At 42.3% G+C, this 23,527-nt stretch overlaps 1 protein-coding gene across 7 annotated transcripts in view; it reads right to left on the minus strand.

Annotated features, from left to right (window-relative positions):
• Positions 1–23,527, minus strand: part of VEGFC (vascular endothelial growth factor C) — a 179,695-nt gene that overhangs the window by 145,385 nt on the left and 10,783 nt on the right. The window contains exon 1 of one of the 7 annotated variants that reach the window (XM_073341689.1): positions 13,055–13,249. The exons of the other annotated variants lie outside the window; for them this stretch is intronic. Coding sequence (XP_073197790.1) covers positions 13,055–13,153 — 99 coding nt within the window. The 5' untranslated portion in view covers positions 13,154–13,249. Of the gene's footprint in view, positions 1–13,054; positions 13,250–23,527 lie in introns of those variants that run through there. 7 annotated transcript variants of the gene reach the window in all.

The following is a 23,527-nucleotide window of genomic DNA, read 5'->3' on the forward strand; positions in this document are numbered from 1 at the left end:
AGCCAAAGGAAGTTGGACTGGCTATGTAAGGAGGCTGGAACTGGGAGTTGGGAGGCAACAAGGGACTGAGCTCAGATGAAGAGCTGGAGGAAACTGAGATTGGTTGGGGAAGGAGACTAGGACTGAGAACCAGTGAGGTGGGGAAAGAAAGATGTGGGGAGGGGGGGACAGATGTGATGAGGAGAGAGGGCATGGGGGAAGAACTGGAACTGGCTGGGCAGTGGACAGCTGGGGGAGTGGACAGTGAGATTGGACAAGGGCCCTGTGGTGGGAGATTGGGAGCCAGTGAGAATGGGGAACGTGGGTAGGGGAGTCAACTAGAGGCCAGAGTGGAGACAGAGACAAATATGATGAGGAGCTGGAAGGGGAGGAAACTGGTACTGGGAATCCAGAGTGGTGTAAGTAGGACTGGCTGAGCAAGGAGAATGGGACTGGGATGAAAAGTCATAGGAGCGGAGACTGGGTCTGGCTAAATGAGGATATTGGGTCTGGAATGAAAAAAGTGAGGAGAAGAGACAGGACTGGGACAAGTTGTAGTCGACAGGGTAGAAGGGGTCATACTTAGAGGGAATGTGTACAACTGTCTGTGCCTACTAGAGCCTGGAATTGAACCTAAGATCCCAGAGTCTCACCATTCTTCTGCTGTTAGTAAATATCTGTGAAACCCACTGGCAAAGTGTGTATCTCATCCCCTTCTAGTGCTGGTCCATGCAGAGGATGACAACCTACTAATGTTATCAGTTACTCTGTCAGCTCAAGTGGCAAATATCAGTGTGGTGGATCTAAATGTTCCAACCCTGCTACTGACCCACGTGGATGTCAATATGCCACCACATGATAGAAATACTGTTTCAGTCTGCTTTTATAAAAATTCTGAAAATTACACACAAAAAGCCCTGTGTTAAAAGAGGGATCAGGAACAAAGCAAAGTTCACAGACATGGTCATAGTGAGCACTCAACAGCAGCAACAGACGAGGATGAGGCTAATTCCATATGATCAGATATATATGTATACCAGATAGGCGTTACTGGTATTAGAATTACAATTTTTGCTTAAAGTTGAAATAAATTCTTAGTTCAGACTTAGGGCAAGAGAGGCCAAAATAAAACATATAAATCCAAGTGAAAATCATCAGACAAACTAAAAACAGTGAATAAAAATAAGCAACCTCTCACAAAGTAAGACCTCTCCAAACCTCTCCAAAATAGCACAAGCAGAATACAGAGAAATGCCTTAGATCATCATAACAGCAACTATTTTGAATTCTAATTTACCTGAAAGAATTGCTCCACAGACGAATGACCCGACAGCATGAAAATGTAGACAATCACTTTTTGTTGTTGGACAATCAAATCTGACGTCATAGCTACATATAGACAATTTCTACCCCAACCTTCTAGGCCTGTCAGGACATGCCTAATCCACAGCATGCTTCCGCTCAGCCCCCAAATCCTTCATAAGACCCTCTTGGTAAGCACTCCATTGTATCAGACTCTGCAAAGATTATAGGGTCCGTGTAGTCAATGAGTTACCTTTCCTGTGGGCTGCTCCCTTCCAGGCACTACATATACTGATCAAGTTCTGGTCTGCACTAAAAAGTTAGATTGAGCCAGTGTAGGCAGTGTTAGGTCAACGGAAGAATTTTTCTGTCAACCTAGCTACCACCTCTTGGGAAGGTGGATTACTTATCCTGACCCCTCCTGTCAGTGTAGATAGTGAATACACTGAAGTGCTACAGTGGTGAGCTTCAGTGCTTCAGCTGTGCTGCTGTAAGCATTTCAAGTGAAGACAAACCCCAAGCATTAATGTTGCTCCAAGAAAATTAGCTCACCAGAAATCTCCTCTGCAGCTGCTATTGTGGCAGGACAGAGAGTTACAGGCATCTGAAGCACTGTACTGCCATGGAGGAAGGGAAGGAAGGAAGGTAGCTGTATGGGGTGGAGGTATTCTCAGAACCAGAAACTGGTTTAACAAACACCAGCACGAGCAATTAGTTTAATATGGAAAAATCTGCCCTATTCATCCTGATGGTGGAATGCTGAGGAAAAAACCTCAACCTTTGCATGTTGAAACTTATGGACCTTCTTCATGCATACGCAAGGTATTTTTGTGCAAGGGAGAACTTAGCCCTTGGGACCACATCATCCATATGAAATGAGGACACAACCTGGTTCATAGACCTGAACAGTGTTGAGGGGATTCTCAAGCTACTGAATTCTCTTAATTGAGAACAAGCTTAATTCAAACAGCATGAATAGAGATGAAAATAAGAAGTAACCAATAATTAGATCACATCCATTTCAGAATTCTTTTCATGCACCAGTACTCTTACATAAAACACTTTTTGGCCAATTACCTCCCATCCCATATGTTAAAATAATTAGCAACAATTGCTCAAAGGAAGGGCGTAGTAATTGTCAATTTATTTTTAGGTGTTTACAAACTATGCATGGATTTTGTTATAGTAATTATCCTTGTTTAATAAAAGTAAGTCATTAAACAAATCACACACATGTACAGTAATATTCACTACAAAGAAAGCCAACATGATGCTTAATAAATTACCATGAATCACTCCTGGAAGCAGGATACCTGATTAGCTAAACCAATGGTATGATCTAGTATGGCAGTTACTAGGATCCTGTGATTTATTAACACCAAATTTTATCCATATATAAGAGGACAAAGGGCAAAGTATAAAGAGAATGGCCCATTACACTGAAATAGGAAATAAGTATATATTTATATTTAAGCCTTCTTTCTCGCCCCCTGTCTCTACTTTTATCCATTGTGGCACTTTGCAGAGGCCATAAACAATGATAATTCCCAAGGCATATTTGATTTCATTTCTTTGGAGGCTACAAAGACTTATATTATTCAACAAGCAACCCCTATTTTCTCAATAAGGCCTATGTATACATATTAAATAGGAGTGAGAGAATAGAGAAAATTCTATTGGCAAGAACCCAAAGATTCCCAAACACAACATAATCTTAGTAAGGGCTTGCCTGCACAGGGAAATTTTCTGGCATACTTATTTCACTATAGTTATACTAGTGTAGACCAGCCAGTATACTAGAAAAAAATCCAGGCACCTGAGCAGTATAATTAAGCTGACCTAAGTTCCTGTGTAGACAGCACTAGGTCATCGGAAGAATTCTTCCAACAACCTAGTTACCATTCTTCAAGGAGGTGGATTACCTACACGGACAGGAGAATCCCTCTCATTGGAGTAGGCTACGTCTACTCTGTAGTGTTTTAAAAGTATACAAGCTGAAGTCCCCACTCTAATTCCAGAATAAGTGTCTTTTTCCAGTTTAGTTTATACCATTTTCAAAGTGACACAAGCTAAACTACACAAAGCCACACTTATGCTGGAATAAGGGTGTCCACATGGGGAATTATGCCAGTATAACTATGGAAGTATAATTATGTTGGTAAATTTCCATATGCAGACAGCCCCTAAGTAAAACTGGCTGAAATGCAGTTTTCTCTGGTTGAGTTTGTTCTTCCCAGACACAGTTAAGCCACCACAGGGGCCAACAATCTGATCTGAATCTTATACAAAAAGTAGACTACAATTTCTCACAGTGTAAAACATTCAACTCTGTCACTTGACAACCAGGATGCTTATCCACTACAAGTCTGTCCAGCCACTGGGGTGTTCTGCTAATAGGAATGATTTTCAATTTCAGAATGGCTGGAGTGGGCCATCACAAAATTTGGATTTTTAAAAGGATTTGGCATGTTACTAGCTCTGGCTAAAAGTAAGGGGTTTAAAATCAACTCTGGCAAGTTAATGATTATAAAAATGTTAGTTTGTTATTTTTCTCTCTTTCAAAGATTCCTGTACATCACTCAACCTTTGGCTTTAGAATTTCTGCCATAAGATCAGCCATCAAATCAACACGGTAATAAGACTTCATTTTCACATATTAAATTCCTCAGCACTGTATCATAATTTATAAATTGAGAAAGGGAAATCCCCAACCAAATTATACTAGACAGTTAATGAACACACCTTACTATGCATCACCATTAAAGTCTTTTTCATACTCCCTTATGAGGCAGTTAAGTTAAAAAAAATGTGAACAGATTTTCTAAAAGTATGATAAATCTTTGCATGAGCAACTGCTGAATGAATAGCATGAGATTTTATCAGCAATGTATGTATGGAATAAAAATTAGGAATAAAATGGCAGTTGCGGGGAATTAATTGGAGACATGGTGTTCACAAAAACAATGTTTGGATCCAAAGTCCTTGTTCTGTGTACAATTTACACAACTCTAATACAGAAAATTCTACACAGTGGCACAAATAAATACACTGCCACAAAGACTGAGTTAAAACAAAACCAATTTTTTTTGTTGATCTTAAGAAAATATGTAATACTATACCGTGCGAGAATAAGATTACTACTGTATCATGCTAAGTTTATTGCACACAGAGTATAGACCTTTCCAGTGTAAAAGGAACATGACTGGTTCAAAACCAGCAAAGCCAAGCTGAAGCTCCGTTTGCTTCAGTATCTGTACTATACAGTAGCAGCTATGGTGGATAAAGACAAAAGCAAAAGCAACGAACAGGTACATTTTTTTAACTTGGCAATTGTTTTCTGCTATGTGGCCAGAGCAGTTCAGACCTTTGGATATGTACCTCCCTGGTTGTCACCCAAGCAGGAAGTTTCCAATCACAAAAAGATGCTCACACCTCTTATCTCTCACTCACTCATGCTTGTTGTCTCTCCAGCAGTTTACTTCCAAAGCTAAATATCCTATCCTGCTCTTCCTATGACACTACCCTGTCTACCCAAGTCATGAGCGCAATGGCTGTCTGCACTGCTCTGGCCATGTTCAAGAAACAGCTGCTACTGATCTACAGAAAAAACATCAGAAACGAATGCCTAAGTCACATCCAGAAAGAAACACGCCTACTGTCCACATGGATCTGACCACAATGCAGCAATATTTTTATACTTGGTTAATTAAAATTCACAGGATGAAAGTAAAGCAACAAACAGAACAAAACACATATGTGTCTCATGTATTTTACTCTTCCAATTTGCTTTTCATGTGACAAATTTGAATGATACAACCTGACAGGAATTTACATTAAACTCCAGAAACTACACCACAAATCTTGAAACAATTAATTTTGTTTTCTAAATGCTGAAAATTATTTCTGTACCTGCATTATAAATAGGAACTGCATAGAGATGAAAAAAAGAACATGAACTGTTGGAACAATGTTATTAATCCTGGAAGCCACACTGGGACTAGACAAGAACAGGCATATTCAAGCTGGTACCACCCTGAGGCAGAATCTGATAATCAATGACGACATTGTTTTGGACTAGGTATGATGTATATCTTTCTCATAACCATACAGCTAAGGGTAGCCTAGAATTCCTCCTTACCTGTAAGGGGTTAAGAAGCTCAAATAACCTGTGCTGGCACCTGACCAAAAGGACCAATAGGGAAAGAAGATACTTTCAAATCTTGGGGGGGGGGGGGGGGCTGACAGGGGGGAGGCTTTGTTTTGGTGTTCTCTCTTGGGAAGCAGAGAAGCATCAGGTCAGAAAACTCCTTCTCCTATAAACCATCCTAAAGTCTCTCATATTATAAAAATTGTAAGTCAAAGCCAGGCAAGGCGTGTTAAATTCTTTTGTTTTGCTTGTGAATTTTTCCCTTGCTGGAGGGAGGTTTATTCCTGTTTTTTGTAACTTTGAAGCTAAGCCTAGAGGAACTTCTGTTGTGTTTTTGAATCTTTTGTTACACTGTAAAGTTATTTTCCATCCTGATTTTACAGAGGTGATTTTTACCTTTTTTTAAAATAAAATCCTTCTTTTAAAGAACCTGACTGATTTCTCTATTGTCCTAAGACCCAAGCGTTTATACTTAAACTTTATAACCAATTGGTTAGGATATTATTCTTAAGCCTCCCCAGGAAAGGGGGTGTAAGGGCTTGGGGGGATATTTTGGGGGAATAGGAACTCCAATGGCCCTTTCCCTGATTCTTTGTTAAATCACTTGGTGGCGGCAGCATACCCCCCAAGGGCAAAGAATTTGTGCCTTGGGGAAGTTTTAACCTAAGTTGGTAGAAATAAGCTTAGGGGGGTCTTTCATGCGGGTCCCCACATCTGTACCCTAGAGTTCAGAGTGGGGAGGGAACCCTGACAATCTTCTTGAAGATTTTATAATACTGAATATGCTATGTATAGACACGTGATTAAAATGTGTAATGAACTAGAATTAAATTGTCATGAATCTTACTGGACAGTTATCACATGTTAAAACTTGTAAAGATGATGCAGTGTGTTTTAAAACTGGTTGTATGTTTCATAGAATACTGTGAAGACATACCATATATACTCGTTCATAAGCCGAATAAATTTTTGGTAAAAAAGTGATGCATCAAAGAGCAGGGGGCAGCATATAAACAGGTCTACACCAAAATTTGATGATTTTAAACTGTATGAAATCACTGAATTGAATATCTAATATATTGTTGTTTTGTTTACCTGGAGCATCTGCAGGCATGGAGCCCCTCAGTTCCCTGTGGCCACTTCCCACAGCTCCCATTGGCTGGGAACGGCGAACCACGGCCATAAGGAGCTGAGGGGCTCCATGCCTGCAGACACTCCAAGTAAACAAATGTCCTGACCCGGCTTACCCTGAAAGGCTGGAAGCCAAAGTTTGCCGACCCGTTTATTGATGTCAGTACTGCAGCCTTTTAAAGTTGCAAAGGCTTTGTTTAGTGGACTAGATTGGCTTGAAAGGAATACTAAAAGAGCAGTGCTGCAGATCTGCATGACATTTGACCCATGCATTTCACAAAGTATAACATGCAGAAAATATAACGTGCAGAATCGATGGACTCTCTAATAAAATTGAAATAGCCTGTCATCCCCACAGACATGCCAATCTACAGGGCTGCTTTGAAATAAACAAAGAATAATAATAATTTGACAGTGATAAAGCAGGTGTCATCCTATATAAAGTCCTACAAAATCTATAACTACAATAATAATAATAATCTGTTTTCATACTAGTATTTAAAATGAACGGTGAAATCAAAAGAAAAAGGTCTGCTTATCACACAACGTTCAAACTTAAAGTTGTTGAACATGCAAAAGCAAACAATAATTGTGCCACTGCTCGTGAATTCTGTATCAATGAGAACAAGTAAGAGAATGGTGGAAAAAAAACCCCAACACTAAAAGACATGCCAAGAAGCAAGAAAAAATGTCCAACGAGGTGTGCTTCATTTCCTGAGCTAGAGAAAGATCTCAATAAGCGGGTTGTTGAATGTCGACAAAATGGGTACATTGTCACTAGAACTGGAATTCGTCTGCATGCTCTGCAAATGTCGAAAGATGACACATACAAGTCAGTAAAGCCATCAATGTTTGTCCCATCAGCTGGTTGGTATACTCGCTTCATGAACTGTCATAATCTCTGTTTTTGGCAGCGAACAAAGATAGTGCAAAAGCTGCCGAAGATCTGGAAGAAAAAAATCAAATCTTTCCAAAGGTTTATTATAAAATATCAAAAAGAATATGCATCTGAATGGTCACAAATAGGAAATATGGACGAAACACCGATGACATTCGATCTCCCGAGCAATAGAACAGTAACCAATGTTGGTGAAAAAACAGTTTTAATTAAAACCACTGGCCACGAAAAAATCCATTTTATGGTGGTTTTATCCTGTTTGGCGAATGGATCACAGCTCCCTCCTGTTCTTATTTTTAAAAAGAAAAACCTTGCCTAAAAACAAGAAATATCCTGCTAGTGTCATCGTACGTGCACATGAAAAGGGATGGATGGATGAAAGTGGGACTATTGAATGGCTGGAAAAAGTGTGGAATAAGAGACCAAGACCACTTTTCAAGAAACCTGCTATGCTCGTCTGGGACATGTTCAAGGCACACAAGACGGATGAGGTGAAAAAAAATGGCCAAAAATATGAAAACTACTTTGGCTGTAATACCTGGAGGCTTAACTTCAGTGGCGCCACTTCCCATAGCTCCCATTGGCTGGGAACGTCAAACCACGGCCGCTTGGAACTGTGTGCCTGCAAACACTCCAGGTCAACAAAATGTCCCGACCTGCCAGCAGCTTACCCTGACGGGCCGGGAGCCGAAGTTTGCCAACCCCTGAAATACAGGGTCGGCTTATGAAAGGGTCATACAGTTTTTACTATTTTTACCTATCCATCGTGGGAGGGTTGGCTTACAAATGAACGGGCTAATGAATGAGTATATATGGTAATTTTTAAAAAAAAAAAGGAGTACTTGTGGCACCTTAGAGACTAACCAATTTATTTGAGCATGAGCTTTCGTGAGCTACAGCTCACTTCATCAGATGATGAAGTCATCAACATCTGATGAAGTGAGCTGTAGCTCACGAAAGCTCATGCTCAAATAAATTGGTTAGTCTCTAAGGTGCCACAAGTACTCCTTTTCTTTTTGCGAATACAGACTAACACGGCTGTTCCTCTGAAACCTATGGTAATTTTGACTCTTAAAAAGTCACCATAAACATTAAATATATGGGTCATAGTTCATGACTCACAGAAAATAACTGGACTCATAAAAATATCTCATTTTGCACAGATGCCAGACGGAAAAACCTGATGAGCATGAAGGCTGAGTAATCATATCCTCAGATGTGCCTCTGAAAGAACAGCATTTGTATGTATTCTAAAGAAGTAGTAAGAGTCATCCAGTCACCAAATAATGATCTCTAAGTAATCACAGGTCTAAAAGAGTATTCCAACTTTTCAATAAAACATGGGGCATTATTTAAAGAATGAAGAATGTAATATGCTAAAATGAATATAATTGAAAGGTCTATAATAAAGTAAACAAGATGCTGACTTAACCTAGTCATAAATGCACTCTGACATTATGATTAATTGTTTTATATTTGGGTATTAATCCCACCCACCATTTCACTCTGTGGCCTGTCGAACTGATCTGGTCAACTTCTCCCTCAGCGAACTGCAATAATCTTGAAAGGATGATCATTTTGATAATTTCTAAATACATTTTTAAAAGTATAGTTCACTCAGCACATGAACATCATTTTTGTTGCCCAAATACAGTACTTCAGGGTTTGAAACAAATACCAGACACCAACAAGTGAAGATACTAAACCAACTCTCTTAAGGCTTATATGAAAAACATGGATCTTCTTTCCGCAATCAGAGTTTAAGATAAGAGCAGTGACCTGATGAGAAATACACTCATTGTCATAACCCCAAGTCCTCTGGTATTTCTAATAGGTTGCTTTCCTTCATACCTGATTAAGGACACCACCTTTTGTGCTATTACTAATATTGTCCAATCAATGTGGGAATCTCTCTCCACGCCTTACCTCCTGTAAGAGATAGCTTCTCTCTTCCTTCCCTTCCTAGGAATGGCCCTGCCTCCATAAATCCCTTTCTAATGTGAGCGAGGGGATTCCTGTCTCCCTCCTCCCACCCTGTTCCTGTTGCGGAGAAGTTGTTGTGAGGGTCAGGGGAATACTCTCTTACCATCCTACTACTCTGTCCCTGGATGCTTGGAAAGAGAAAGGTATCTGCTATTTCACTCTACCCCTTTCCCTCCTTTCACCTGTTTTTTTAGGTCCTCCTCTCTTCTGGATCATGAGTGCCTTTATTGCTGGTCAAATCAGCAGCAGAGTGAAACCGACAAGATCCTTATTAGTTGTAACAAAGACCCCGATCATTTCCATGGCTGCTGATCAGAAAGATACAGGTTGCTGTTGCTGGGTGGTGCATAGGGAAAGCAAAGCCATGGTCCCATCTCTCAATCCATGTCTTCCCATCCCCTTTTTGACACCACCGGTGTCCCAAAAAAGTGCTAGGAAGGAGCAAGAACTACATTCCCCTGCCACTCAGCAGTGGCCTGGGGGGTGGGGGCTTGGGGAGAATATTTAGAAACTGCTTATCCCTTCCATGCCCATTCAAGGACAGCTACAACTCTTTGCGTTACTTTAAAATAAACAAAGATTTGGTTGCACGGTAAGCAGATATATGATGAGCTGCTCCAGCACACACACAACCTTCTCATGGATAAATTAAGAAATTACAATTCTCTTCAGATAGCTTTTACAAAAACTCTGCTTCCATAAACTTATTTCTTCTTTAAAATGCTCCTGTCAAAAGCATTTTCTTTCCAGGCTTGGGTTTTTGTTTCTGTATTTTTTCCAAATCATGAATATTAAAATATTAAAACGATATATTTAATATAAAAGTAATAGGATAATACTGCAAATGAAGTACTATAGGAATAATACTGCAAATGAACATCCAAACCATGAAGCATCTAAAGAACTCCTGCCCTCTAAGATCCTTCACTGGAGGGACAGCCCTGATTCATTCCATGTCACTGGAAGCCATAGAGAGGATGACAAAAGTGAACATTGACCTTTAATGGGGCTTTTCAAGTTGCCATATGAAAGAAGAAGACTGCAAATGAAAATCTACAATGACTTTAAACTAATGCCTTTCTACAAAGTGAAGTAGAAATCTTGTCAAGCATGACCGTAGTTCAAAATGAGAGGTGATGTGAACAATCATGTTCAAGTTACAGTGGTATATTGATTGATATTGGCTCTTGTATGAAAAATTTGCCTTTTCTGGGAAATGACTGTAGGCTTTGTGGTAATTTAAAAACATCCACTCTTAGGCACAGTCTACACGAACAGAGCTGCCTTGCATCAACCTATGTTGACCTAATTATATCAGCGTCTACACTACAGCTTGCTCCCACCAACATAAGTGCCCTATTACACGGGCATAACTCCATCTTCAAAAGAGGCATAGGGCTTGTGTCGGAGTAGTTAGGGCGACACAGTGTCCGTATAGACACTGCATTACTTACATCAGCTGTTGGCTGTCATTCTTGTCAATTTCACAGCTCCAGAATTGACAAGAAGCTTGGCTGTCACCGGGGGGCTGGGCTCCAGCTGCCTCCAGGCTCCCTGCTGGGCTGCTGCCCAGGATCCCCACTCCCACCTGGGCTATGCCCACCAGGCCTTCCACTCCCTGCTCTGAGCCAGACTGCCCCCAGGTCCCAGATCCCCGCGGAGCTGCTGCTCAGGCTCCCCACTCCCTGCGGGGGGGGAAGGGGGGTGAGAGCCCGGGGGTGGGCAGTGATGCTCCCTGTGGGGAGCCAAGAGCCCATAGCCAGTCGGGGCAGCCAGGCTCCCAGCGGGGAGCTGCATGTGGAGCTGAGACCCCTGAGGTCTCAGTCCCCCACACTGCCCCTTCTTAAGTCAGTGGAAGCGCTCTTGGTGAGGACATATACCACCAAGAGAAGAAGGGCAGTGTGGGCATGAACCATCACAGTAATTACTGCAATGGCTGTAAGTCAGCCTAACGTAGGTCGATTTAAGTCTGTAGAGTAGACGTTAAAAAGACAGAGATATAAGTCAGACAGCATGGAACTGCTTGGCACATTTCTTTTTTAGCTTGTACCACTCTGTAGACTTGAATAAAAATAGTGAATCTACAAAAAATGTACAGTTCTATGAAGAAACTTAGAACTATAACTTTTTAAAGCAGATTGCATTTATATAGAACATTTGGGCCAACAGATATATGTTTCTATCATTGAAAAATACCCGTTCCTTTGGTTTTGCTGAAATATCTCTTTTCTTATGTGTTATATCACTATAAATATGAACAATTCCAAAAAAAGGTACATATTAGCAAGAAATATTCAAAGTAGTGATATCCAAACAATAGTGAGCATGCAATCAAACAAATTTCATGCAAGTTACATGGAATAGTGGGTTAATGAACTTGCCTTTAACCTCCAAAGACCAAATGTTTTCTTAGAGTTCCAGTGAAACCTACTTTGATGGTATCATCCTAGTCCCTAGTGGACAGCAGCCCACAAGACCGAACGAAGGCCTGGTCTACACTACGAGTTTAGGTCGAATTTAGCAGCATTATCTCAATTTAACCCTGCACCCGTCCACATGACGAAGCCCTTTTTTCGACCTAAAGGGTTCTTAAAATCGATTTCTTTACTCCATCCCCGACAAGGGGATTAGCGCTGAAATTGGCCATGCTGGGTCGAATTTGGGGTACTGTGGATGCAATTTGATGGTATTGGCCTCCAGGAGCTATCCCAGAGTGCTCAGTTGTGACTGCTCTGGACAGCGCTCTCAACTCAGATGCACTGGCCAGGTATACAGGAAAAGGCCCGCGAACTTTTGAATTTCATTTCCTGTTTGGCCAGCGAGGCGAGCTCACCAGCACAGGTCACCATGCCGAGCTCATCATCACAGGAGACCGACCATGCAGTCCCAGGATCCCCGAAGAGCTCCAGCATGGACTGAACGGGAGCTACGGGATCTGATCGCTGTATGGGGAGACGAATTTGTGCTGGCAGAACTCCGTTCGAAAAGACAAAATGCCAAAATATTTGAAAAAAAACTCCAATGGTATGAAGGACAGAGGCTATAACAGGGACCCGCAGCAGTGCCGCATGAAATTTAAGGAGCTCAGGCAAGCCTACCAAAAAACCAGAGAGGCAAATGGCCATTCCGGTTCAGAGCCCCAGACATGCCACTTCTATGATGAGCTGCATGCCATTCTAGGGGGTGCAGCCACCACTACCCCAACTCTGTGCTTTGACTCCGTCGAAGGAGAGGCAGGCAACACAGAAGCGGGTTTGGGGGCGAGGAAGATGATAATGAGGAGGAGGTTGTAGATAGCTCACAGCAAGGAAGCAGAGAAACTGGTTTCCCCAACAGCCAGGATCTGTTTCTCACCCTGGACCTGGAGCCAGTACCCCCCGAACCTACCCAAGGCAGGCTCCCGGACCCTGAAGGCAGAGAAGGGACCTCTGGTGAGTGTACCTTTGTAAATATTATACATCATTTAAAAGCAAGCGTGTTTAATGATCAATTTGCCCTGGCATTTGCGGCTAGTACAGCTACTGGAAAAGTCTGTTAACATGTCTGGGGATGGAGCGGAAATCCTCCAGGGACATCTCTGTAAAGCTCTCCTGGATGTACTCCCCTGGATGTACCTTTGCAGAAGGTTTCTGGTTATTCCGTCCTCCATGGTAGGACACTTTACCACACCAGGCCAGTAGCACGTAGTCGGGAATCACTGCGGAACAAAGCATTGCAGCGTATGGTCCCGGTGTTCACTGGCATTCAAACAACATCCATTCTTTATCTCTCTGTGTTACCCTCAGGAGAGTGATATCATTCATGGTCACCTGGTTGAAATAGGGTGGTTTTAGTAAGCAGACATTCAGAGGTGCCCATTCCTGCTAGGCCGTTTGCCTGTGGCTGCATAGAAATCTTCCCTGCTGTTAGCCACACGGTGAGGGGAGGGGTGAAGTCATCATCCCAGAGAATTGGGTGTGTGGGGGGGAAGGGGGTGGGTTAGTTGGGTTTCTGCTGCACATGAACCTGGAAACCGCAGATCCTCCTTTTAAATTGCCAACCAATTTTTAATGGACAACCCAACGGCTACTTCATATGGGAAATGAAGGCGCTGCTGTTTGAAGCCATTTCCACGTTATGAAGGTTAAAGAAGTCAAAAGACTGTGGCTTACCATGGCTGCCGCCAAGCCAAATTCTGCTGCCCAGCCCTGCATGAGTGATCTCTCACACTAAATCAGCATACCCTCAATAAGAGGCAAAATGCAACCTTGTAATGAAAGCACATGTGCTATGTAATGTTAACAGCAAGGTTTACCATGAAAGAGTATACCCATTGTTATATAAAATGTGTCTTTAACTACCAATCTCCCTTTATTTTTCCTCCACCAGCTGGATATGTTTCTCCTTCCCAGAGGCTAGCGAAGATTAGACGGAGAAAAAAATGCACTCGTGATTAAATGTTCTCTGACCTCATGCTGTCTTCCCACACTGACAGAGCACAGCAAAATACATGGAGGCAGACAATCTCAGAGTGCACAAAAACACAATATGACCGCGAGGAGAGGTGGTGGGCTGAAGATGGTAAGTGGCATCAGCTTGCTGAAAGAAGGCAGGAGTCAATGCTCATGCTGCTGGAGGATCAAACTCATATGCTCCAGCGTATGGTTGAGCTGCAGGAAAGGCAGCAGGAGAACATACCGCCACTACAGCCCCTGTGTAACCAACCACCCTCCTCCCCAAGTTCCATAGCCTCCTCACCCAGACGCCCAAGAACGTGGTGGGGGGCCCTCCAGCCACCCAGCCACTCCACCCCAGAGGATTGCCCAAGAAACAGAAGGCTGGCATTCAGTAAGTTTTAAAGTTTTAAAGTGCTGTGTTGCCTTGTCCTTCCCTCCTCCACCACCTCTCCCATGTTACCTTGGTAGTTATCCCCCTATTTGTGTGATGAATGAATAAAGAATGCATGAATGTGAAGCAACAATAACTTTATTGCCTCTGCAAGTGGTGATCGAAGGGGGAGGGGAGGGTGCTTAGCTTACAGGAAAGTAGAGTGAAATCAGGAGGGGGGGTGCGTGTTCCATCAAGGAGAAACAAACAGAACTTTCACACCGTAGCCTGGCCATTCCTGAAACTGGTTTTCAAAGCTTCTCTGATGTGCACCGTACCCTCCTGTACTCTTCTAACCACCCTGGTGTCTGGCTGCATGTAATCAGCGGCCAGGTGATTTGTCTCAACCTCCCACCCCGCCATAAACGTCTCCCCCTTACTCTCACAGATATCGTGGCGTGCACAGCAAGCAGTAATAACAATGGTTAGACCTCAGCAAAACCAATATTCCCTAGTCAGTAAACTGCGCCAGCATGCTTTTAAACGCCCAAATGCACATTCTACCACCATTCTGCACTTGCTCAAAAGTTGAACAGCTCCTGACTACCGTCCAGGGTGCTGTGTATGGCTTCATGAGCCAGGGCATTAAGGGGTAGGCTGGGTCCCCAAGGATAACTATAGGTATTTCAACATCCCCAACAGTAATTTTCTGGTCTGGGAATAAAATCCCTTTCTGGAGCTTTTGAAACAAACCAGAGTTCCTGAAGATGTGAGCGTTATGTACCTTTCCGGGCGATCCCACATTGATATTGGTGAAACATCCCTTGTGATCCACCAGTGCTTGCAGCACCATTGAAAAGTACCCCTTGCGGTTTATGTACTCGCTGCCTTGGTGCTCTAGTGCCAAGACAGGGATATGGGTTCTGTCTACCGACCCACCAGTTAGGGAATCCCATTGCAGCAAAGCCATCCACTATGACCTGCACATTTCCCAGAGTCACTACCCTTGATAGCAGCAGTGCAGTGATAGTGTGGGCTACTTGCTTCACAGCAACCCCCACAGTCGATTTGCCCACTCCAAATTGATTCCCAACTGACCAGTAGCTGTCTGGCGTTGCAAGCTTCCACAGAGCTATCGCCACTCGCTTCTCAGCTGTGAGGGCTGCTCTCATCTTGGTATTCTTGTGCTTCAGGACAGGGGAAAGCAAGTCACAAAGTTCCATGGAAGTGCCCTTACGCATGTGAAAGTTTCGCAGCCACTGGGAATCGTCCCAGACCTGCAACACTATGCGGTCCCACCACTTTGTGCTTCTTTCCCGGTCCCAGAATCAGCGTTCCAAGCCATGAACCTGCCCAACTGACACCCTGATGTGCACATTGCAGGGGCCTGTACTTTGTGAGAAGTCTATGTCCATGTCCTCATCACTCTCGTCACCACGCTGCAGTAGCCTCCTCCTCGCCTGGTTTTGTTTTTGTTGCAGGTTATAGTCCTGCATATCCTGCTGGATAACGCGCACGGTGTTTATAGTGCTCATAATTGCTGCGGTGATCTGAGCGGGCTCCATGTTCCCAGTGCTATGGTGTCTGCGCTGAAAAAAGGTGCGAAACAATTGTCTGACATTGCTCTGACGGAGGGAGGGGCAACTGACAATATGGCTTACAGGGTTGGCTTACAGAGAATTAAAATCAACAAAGGGGGTGGCTTTGCATCAAGGAGAAACAGAATGCCCCCCCTTCCCCCAAGGACAGAACTCAAAACCATGAGTTTAGCAGGCCGTTGATTTCATGGAGGGAGGGAGGAGAAAATGAATACAAAACAAATCTGGTCTATTTCTTGTTTTGATCCACTTCATCTATCTTTATACATCTTGCTGGCAGCAGACTGTGCACGACTGCTGGCCATCGTCATCTCCTGGGTGCTCGGCAGAAGATGGTACAATATGACTGCTGGCCCTCGTCGCCTCCTGGCTGCTCATTAAGACAGTGCAGTAGGACTGCCAGCAGGACTGAATCACCATGAGACGAAACTTAAAAGGGAAATGACCTGGCTGAGTCACTCCCATGTTTGCCCAGGCGCCCCATACCTCACCAAGGTCGGTTAAAAGAGCACCCTGGAGTACATCGACGATAACTACCAGTTATACTGCACTGTCTGCTGCCAAAAGGCAACGAGCGGCTGCTGTGTAGCAATGCAGTACCGTGTCTGCCAACACCCAGGAGACATACAGTGACAGTGAGCTGAGCGGGCTCCATACCCTCTCCACTCCTGCTCGAGATTCCCCTGTTTATACATCCAAGCATTGCATTAGCCCTTTTGGCCACAGTATCGTGCTGGGAGCTGCTAATCCACCATGATCCCCACATTATTTCCAGAGTCACTGCTTTCCAGGATAGAGTCCCCCATCCTGTAAGTATTGTCTACATTCTTTGTTCCTAGATGCATACGTTTAGCTATATTCAAATGCATACTGTTTGCTTGACCCTAGTTTACCAAGCAATCCAGATTACTCTGTCCAGATTGGTCTGTCTTCTTCATTATTTACCACTCTCACAATTTTTGTGTCATCTGAAAATTTTAATCAGTGATAATTTTATATTTTCTTCCAGGTCATTAATAAAAATAATAAATGGTGTAGGGCCAAGAACCAGTCCCTGCAGAACTCCACTAGAAACACACCTGTTCAGATATGATTCTCCATTTACAATTACATTTTGAGAACTATCAGTCAGCCAGTTTTTAATTCATTTAATATGTTCCATGTTAATTTTATATTGTTCTAGTTTTTGTATCAAAATATCATGCAGAACCAAGTGAAATGTTTTACAGAAGTATATTACATTAACACTATTATCTTTATCACCAAATTTGTAATCACATCAAAAATATATTTCAAGGTCATTTGACAGGATCTATTTTCCATTAATTCATGTTCATTATCTTGTTCGGGATTGACAGGTCTAGAATACTTGGATTATTCTGTTTTTACCCTTTTAAAATATTGGCATACTATTAGTGGGGTTTTTTTAAATTTAAGTCTTCTGGAACTTCTCCATGGTTCCAAGTCTTATTGAGAATCAACATTGACAGGCCAGTGAGCTCCTGAGCCATCTTTTAAACTGCCTGGATGCAAGTTAACTCTAGTAGCTGTTGTTTAAGATCCTCTAAAGATACTAGTGGAATGGAAAGAGTGTTATATGACATGACTATTCACTGGTTCTCAAACTTTTGTACTGGTCACCCCTTTCACACAGCAACCCCGCTTATAAATTAAAAAACATTTTTTTAAATATTTAAACACTATTATAAGTGCTGGCGGTGAAACAGAGTTTGGGGTGGAGACTGACAGCTCGCGACCCTCCCCCACACGTAATAACCTCGCAACCCCCGGAGGGGTCACAATCCCGTTTGAGAACCCCTGCACTACATTATCTGTTTTTTCCCCAAATACAGAACAGATATATTTATCAAACACGCCGGACTTTTCTGCATTGTTTTTGATAATTCATTTATATCTTTTGAGAGATGTCAAGAGTAACAAGAAGGGTTTCTTCAGGTATGTTGGCAACAAGAAGAAAGCCAAGGAATGTGTGGGCCCCTTACTGAATGAGGGAGGCAACCTAGTGACAGAGGATGTGGAAAAAGCTAATGTACTCAATGCTTTTTTTGCCTCTGTTTTCACTAACAAGGTCAGCTCCCAGACTGCTGCGCTGGGCATCACAAAATGGGGAAGAGATGGCCAGCCCTCTGTGGAGATAGAGGTGGTTAGGGACTATTTAGAAAAGCTGGACGTGCACAAGTCCATGGGGCCGGACGAGTTGCATCCGAGAGTGCTGAAGGAATTGGCGGCTGTGATTGCAGAGCCATTGGCCATTATCTTTGAAAACTCGTGGCGAACCGGGGAAGTCCCGGATGACTGGAAAAAGGCTAATGTAGTGCCAATCTTTAAAAAAGGGAAGGAGGAGGATCCTGGGAACTACAGGCCAGTCAGCCTCACCTCAGTCCCTGGAAAAATCATGGAGCAGGTCCTCAAAGAATCAATCCTGAAGCACTTGCATGAGAGGAAAGTGATCAGGAACAGCCAGCATGGATTCACCAAGGGAAGGTCATGCCTGACTAATCTAATCGCCTTTTATGATGAGATTACTGGTTCTGTGGATGAAGGGAAAGCAGTGGATGTATTGTTTCTTGACTTTAGCAAAGCTTTTGACATGGTCTCCCACAGTATTCTTGTCAGCAAGTTAAGGAAGTATGGGCTGGATGAATGCACTATAAGGTGGGTAGAAAGTTGGCTAGATTGTCGGGCTCAACGGGTAGTGATCAATGGCTCCATGTCTAGTTGGCAGCCGGTGTCAAGTGGAGTGCCCCAAGGGTCGGTCCTGGGGCCGGTTTTGTTCAATATCTTCATAAACGATCTGGAGGATGGTGTAGATTGCACTCTCAGCAAATTTGCGGATGATACTAAACTGGGAGGAGTGGTAGATACGCTGGAGGGGAGGGATAGAATACAGAAGGACCTAGACAAATTGGAGGATTGGGCCAAAAGAAATCTGATGAGGTTCAATAAGGATAAGTGCAGGGTCCTGCACTTAGGACGGAAGAACCCAATGCACAGCTACAGACTAGGGACCGAATGGCTAGGCAGCAGTTCTGCGGAAAAGGACCTAGGGGTGACAGTGGACGAGAAGCTGGATATGAGTCAGCAGTGTGCCCTTGTTGCCAAGAAGGCCAATGGCATTTTGGGATGTATAAGTAGGGGCATAGCGAGCAGATCGAGAGACGTGATCGTTCCCCTCTATTCGACATTGGTGAGGCCTCATCTGGAGTACTGTGTCCAGTTTTGGGCCCCACACTTCAAGAAGGATGTGGATAAATTGGAGAGAGTCCAGCGAAGGGCAACAAAAATGATTAGGGGACTGGAACACATGAGTTATGAGGAGAGGCTGAGGGAGCTGGGATTGTTTAGCCTGCAGAAGAGAAGAATGAGGGGGGATTTGATAGCTGCTTTCAACTACCTGAAAGGGGGTTCCAAAGAGGATGGCTCTAGACTGTTCTCAATGGTAGCAGATGACAGAACAAGGAGTAATGGTCTCAAGTTGCAGTGGGGGAGGTTTAGATTGGATATTAGGAAAAACTTTTTCACTAAGAGGGTGGTGAAACACTGGAATGCGTTACCTAGGGAGGTGGTAGAATCTCCTTCCTTAGAGGTTTTTAAGGTCAGGCTTGACAAAGCCCTGGCTGGGATGATTTAACTGGGAATTGGTCCTGCTTCGAGCAGGGGGTTGGACTAGATGACCTTCTGGGGTCCCTTCCAACCCTGATATTCTGTGATTCTATGATCTAGTAATGGACCTACACAATTGTTAGGATTCCTTATGTTCCTAATATACTTTAAAAAGTCTTTCTTACTGTCCTTAAGTCTACTGGTCATAGATTTCTCTTTGTGTCCTTTTGCTTCCCTTATCAGTTTTCTATAACTCCTATCTTCTGATTTATACTCATAACTATCAACTTCCCCTTTCCTCCTTTTATTTTTATTTATTTAAATTTATTTTTTTTATAGCTGCCTTCACTTCCCCTCTAATCAGGTTGGCTTATTAACCAATATAGCCTCTTTCTTGATTGTGGGATTGTTGCTTTTTGAGCATCTAAGTGTTCTCAAACAATTCCCAATTATCATTCATATTTTTCTGATGAAGTTCTTCCTCCCAGCTCTATTGACTCATAACTGTTTTCAGTTTTGTGAAGTTGGCCCTTTTAAAGCACCAAGTATACATATCAATGGTCTGGACTTTATTGTGATTGCACATTATAAAGATGATTATGTCATGATCACTTGTACCTTAGTTACCACTGATAACATTATAAACATTATAATGGTAATTACAACAATAAATCTACATTTTAAAAATGATGATCCGAAGTCCTTCTGCCAATCTCCAATCAAGGACGGAATAAAAAGGATCATGCAGAACTTTTCAGAGAGAAAGAATGACCATATAGCCTGTCTTACATTTCCTCTTCATTCAAAAGACAAAACAAAAAACACAAAAAATAAATAATAAACCACAAACAGGATAATTCCAGTATCTTTGGGATGTTACACCTTTGGAACACCTCCTTTTTAAATAGCCAGGCGGGAAAGAACCCAACCCATGTCAGGACACTGGAGAACTCATTCTGAGCCTTTTGATAACATGCCCATGATTTCAGTTGCCATGATGTATGTGGTGAGTAGGCTAGAGAGGAATAAAGAATTTACCTCTAAGAAACAGGTGCTCCGTGGCAATTAACTGAAATATTTTAAAGTGCCAGTTCCTTAGTCCTTTCGGGTACTCTGCTCAAAACTGGAGGCAATCTGTCTGTATCTGTTTTCAAGTTACAATATAAATATGATAGAAAAATATTTCATAGATGCCATGTTACATCACCAGACGAACCAGTAGAGACAGAAATAAACAAAGAAAAATAATTTTACTTACGCTTTTACTTATGTCTCAGAAGATATACAGGAACATATGCCTCATACCTGGACAGAGCCATGAACTGCAATCTTTATCAAACAAAATGTTGGACTAAGTTTTGCTTGAATAAGGGCATTGAATTGGGCCTTCAACATGTACCTTTGTCATAAATATAAAGGGAAGGGTAAACCCCTTTAAAATCCCTCCTGGCCAGAGGAAAAATCCTCACCTGTAAAGGGTTAAGAAGCTAAAGGTAACCTCGCTGGCACGTGACGAAAATGACCAATGAGGAGACAAGATACTTTCAAAAGCTGGGAGGAGGGAGACAAACAAAGGGTCTGTGTCTGTCTGTATGCTGCTTTTGCCGGGGATAGAACAGGAATGGAGTCTTAGAACTTTTAGTAAGTAATCTAGCTAGGTATGTGTTACATTATGATTTCTTTAAATGGCTGAGAAAGGAACTGTGCTGAATAGAATAACTATTTCTGTCTGTGTGTCTTTTTTGTAACTTAAGGTTTTGCCTAGAGGGATTCTCTACGTTTTGAATCTAATTACCCTGTAAGGTATCTACCATCCTGATTTTACAGGGGTGATTCCTTTACTTCTATTTACTTCTATTTCTATTAAAAGTCTTCTTGTAAGAAAACTGAATGCTTTTTCATTGTTCTCAGATCCAAGGGTTTGGGTCTGTGGTCACCTATGCAAATTAGTGAGGATTTTTACCAAACCTTTCCCAGGAAGTGGGGTGCAAGGGTTGGGAGGATTTTGGTGGGAAAGACGTGTCCAAACTACGTTTCCCAGTAAACCCAGTTAAAGTTTGGTGGTGGCAGTGGATATTCCAAGGACAAAGGATAAAATTAATTTGTACCTTGGGGAAGTTTTAACCTAAGCTGGTAAAAGTAAGCTTAGGAGGTTTTCATGCAGGTCCCCACATCTGTACCCTAGAGTTCAGAGTGGGGGAGGAACCTTGACAACCTTATACAATGCATCCCTAATGCTGATCAGGTCATGCCCGACACAAAAGCACAAGTTAAGATAACAAAAATAAGCTGACAAAAATAAAATCAAATCACAGTCATGAGGAAAATAAAGTTACCTCTACCTCCTGAAGTAGCACTGGTTTGAGTCTGATGACTACAGTCTGGACCAATAAACCTGGCTACACCTCTTGAAGTGTCAAGATAAACAGTAAAGCACAGTTTACAAAAAGAAGTAGCATGGCATATTTTGCCATCAAATCTATATTTCCCCCCATAGATTAGAAACCCAGAGAAAGCTGGAGTGGGGAGAGCAGTTGAAATCCACATTGCCCACACTATTTTTAATCCTCACCATGCACTAGAAGTAGTTAAAGCCACTTTGCATAAGATATAAATTGGCAGCTCTTTAGGATAAACTCAGTTATTAAGAAAGATCTGTCTCAGCTGGGACTAAAACTAGGACAAGAGAAAGGGAACTCAAGTTTTCCATTGCAAAAAGAGACTTATGAGGGCGAAAAAAAAAAGAACATTCTGTACTTTATCAATCTAATCCTGTCTGGGTAAAGAGATCATATTGCTACCTTTCAGTATGAACTTTAGAACTGGCAAACAAGTGCCAAATTGAATTTATTTATTTCCACTCTAAGGATGAAGCTAAGAATTCTTGCATAACTGTTGTGAAACTTTATGCAAACAATTAAAGGGCAAAATTCATCTCAGAGCTGAGGCACTTGTATTAGTATATGGCCAAATGCTGCCCTCGTTATACACGGGAGTAAGGTATGTACGGCCTCTTAATGCCATACAGATAACCCTCCTTCCCAACCTGACCAATTCAGTAGTAAGGATGGTTAGGCCAGAGTGGAAGGAGTGCAAACTAGTGTGCAGTACCTCCATGGTTACACCCTATGGGTCTGACGGTAGCCGTGGGGAGCTCACGTGCCATGGGAGTGGGAAGAGGACAGCTCAGGCCTCCACATATCCTTTTCTAGATTCTTCCCTGTGAAAGCTCCACAGAGAACTACAGCAATGATGAGGTTACATCATGTGGAGCTGCCACACTGGAAAGAGGTTTAAACAGAGATAGGACAAGAGAATGTTTCCCTGTGAGTGGATGTGGGGGACTTGGGACTATAAGAGACAATGTACCATCATCCCTGCCAAGTCAGACTTCTTTGAAGAAAGGGAAATGGTCATTTCTCCCTTTTGGAACCGTCAACCAATATGGTGGTTGTTGTGGATGCACAGCCCTTTGTAACAACTTTAATTCATGCATAAGGGGGATATGCGTAAATGGAGACATGACCTAAGAGTTTCTAGGAGTGGTTACAACCAAAGGGAGCTAAATATTCATAGGCAACAGGTAGGGCTTCTTAGTTATATGCTTCAAAAGTGTGGACAGTTAAGGTGCGTATGGTACATATTAGGGCTGTCAAGCAATTAAAAACATTAATCATGATTAACCGCACTGTTAAACAATAATAGAATACCATTTATATAAATATTTTGGATGTTTTCCACATTTTCAAATATATTGACTTCAATTACAACACAGAATACAAAATGTACAGTGCTCACTTTATATTTATAATAAAAACAAATATTTGAACTGTAAAAATAAAATAGTATTTTTTAATTCTCTTAATACAAGTACTATAGTGCAATCTCTATCATGAAAGTTGAACTTACAAATGTAGTGTTATGTACAAAAAATAACTACATTCAAAAATAAAACAAAGTAAAACTTTAGAGCCTACAAGTCCACTCAGTCCTACTTCTTGTTCAGCCAATCGCTCAGATGAACAAGTTTGGTTACAATTTGCAGGAGATAATGCTACC

The sequence above is a fragment of the Lepidochelys kempii genome, chromosome 4 (genome assembly GCF_965140285.1).
Source record: "Lepidochelys kempii isolate rLepKem1 chromosome 4, rLepKem1.hap1, whole genome shotgun sequence".
Taxonomy (NCBI): Eukaryota; Metazoa; Chordata; order Testudines; family Cheloniidae; genus Lepidochelys; species Lepidochelys kempii.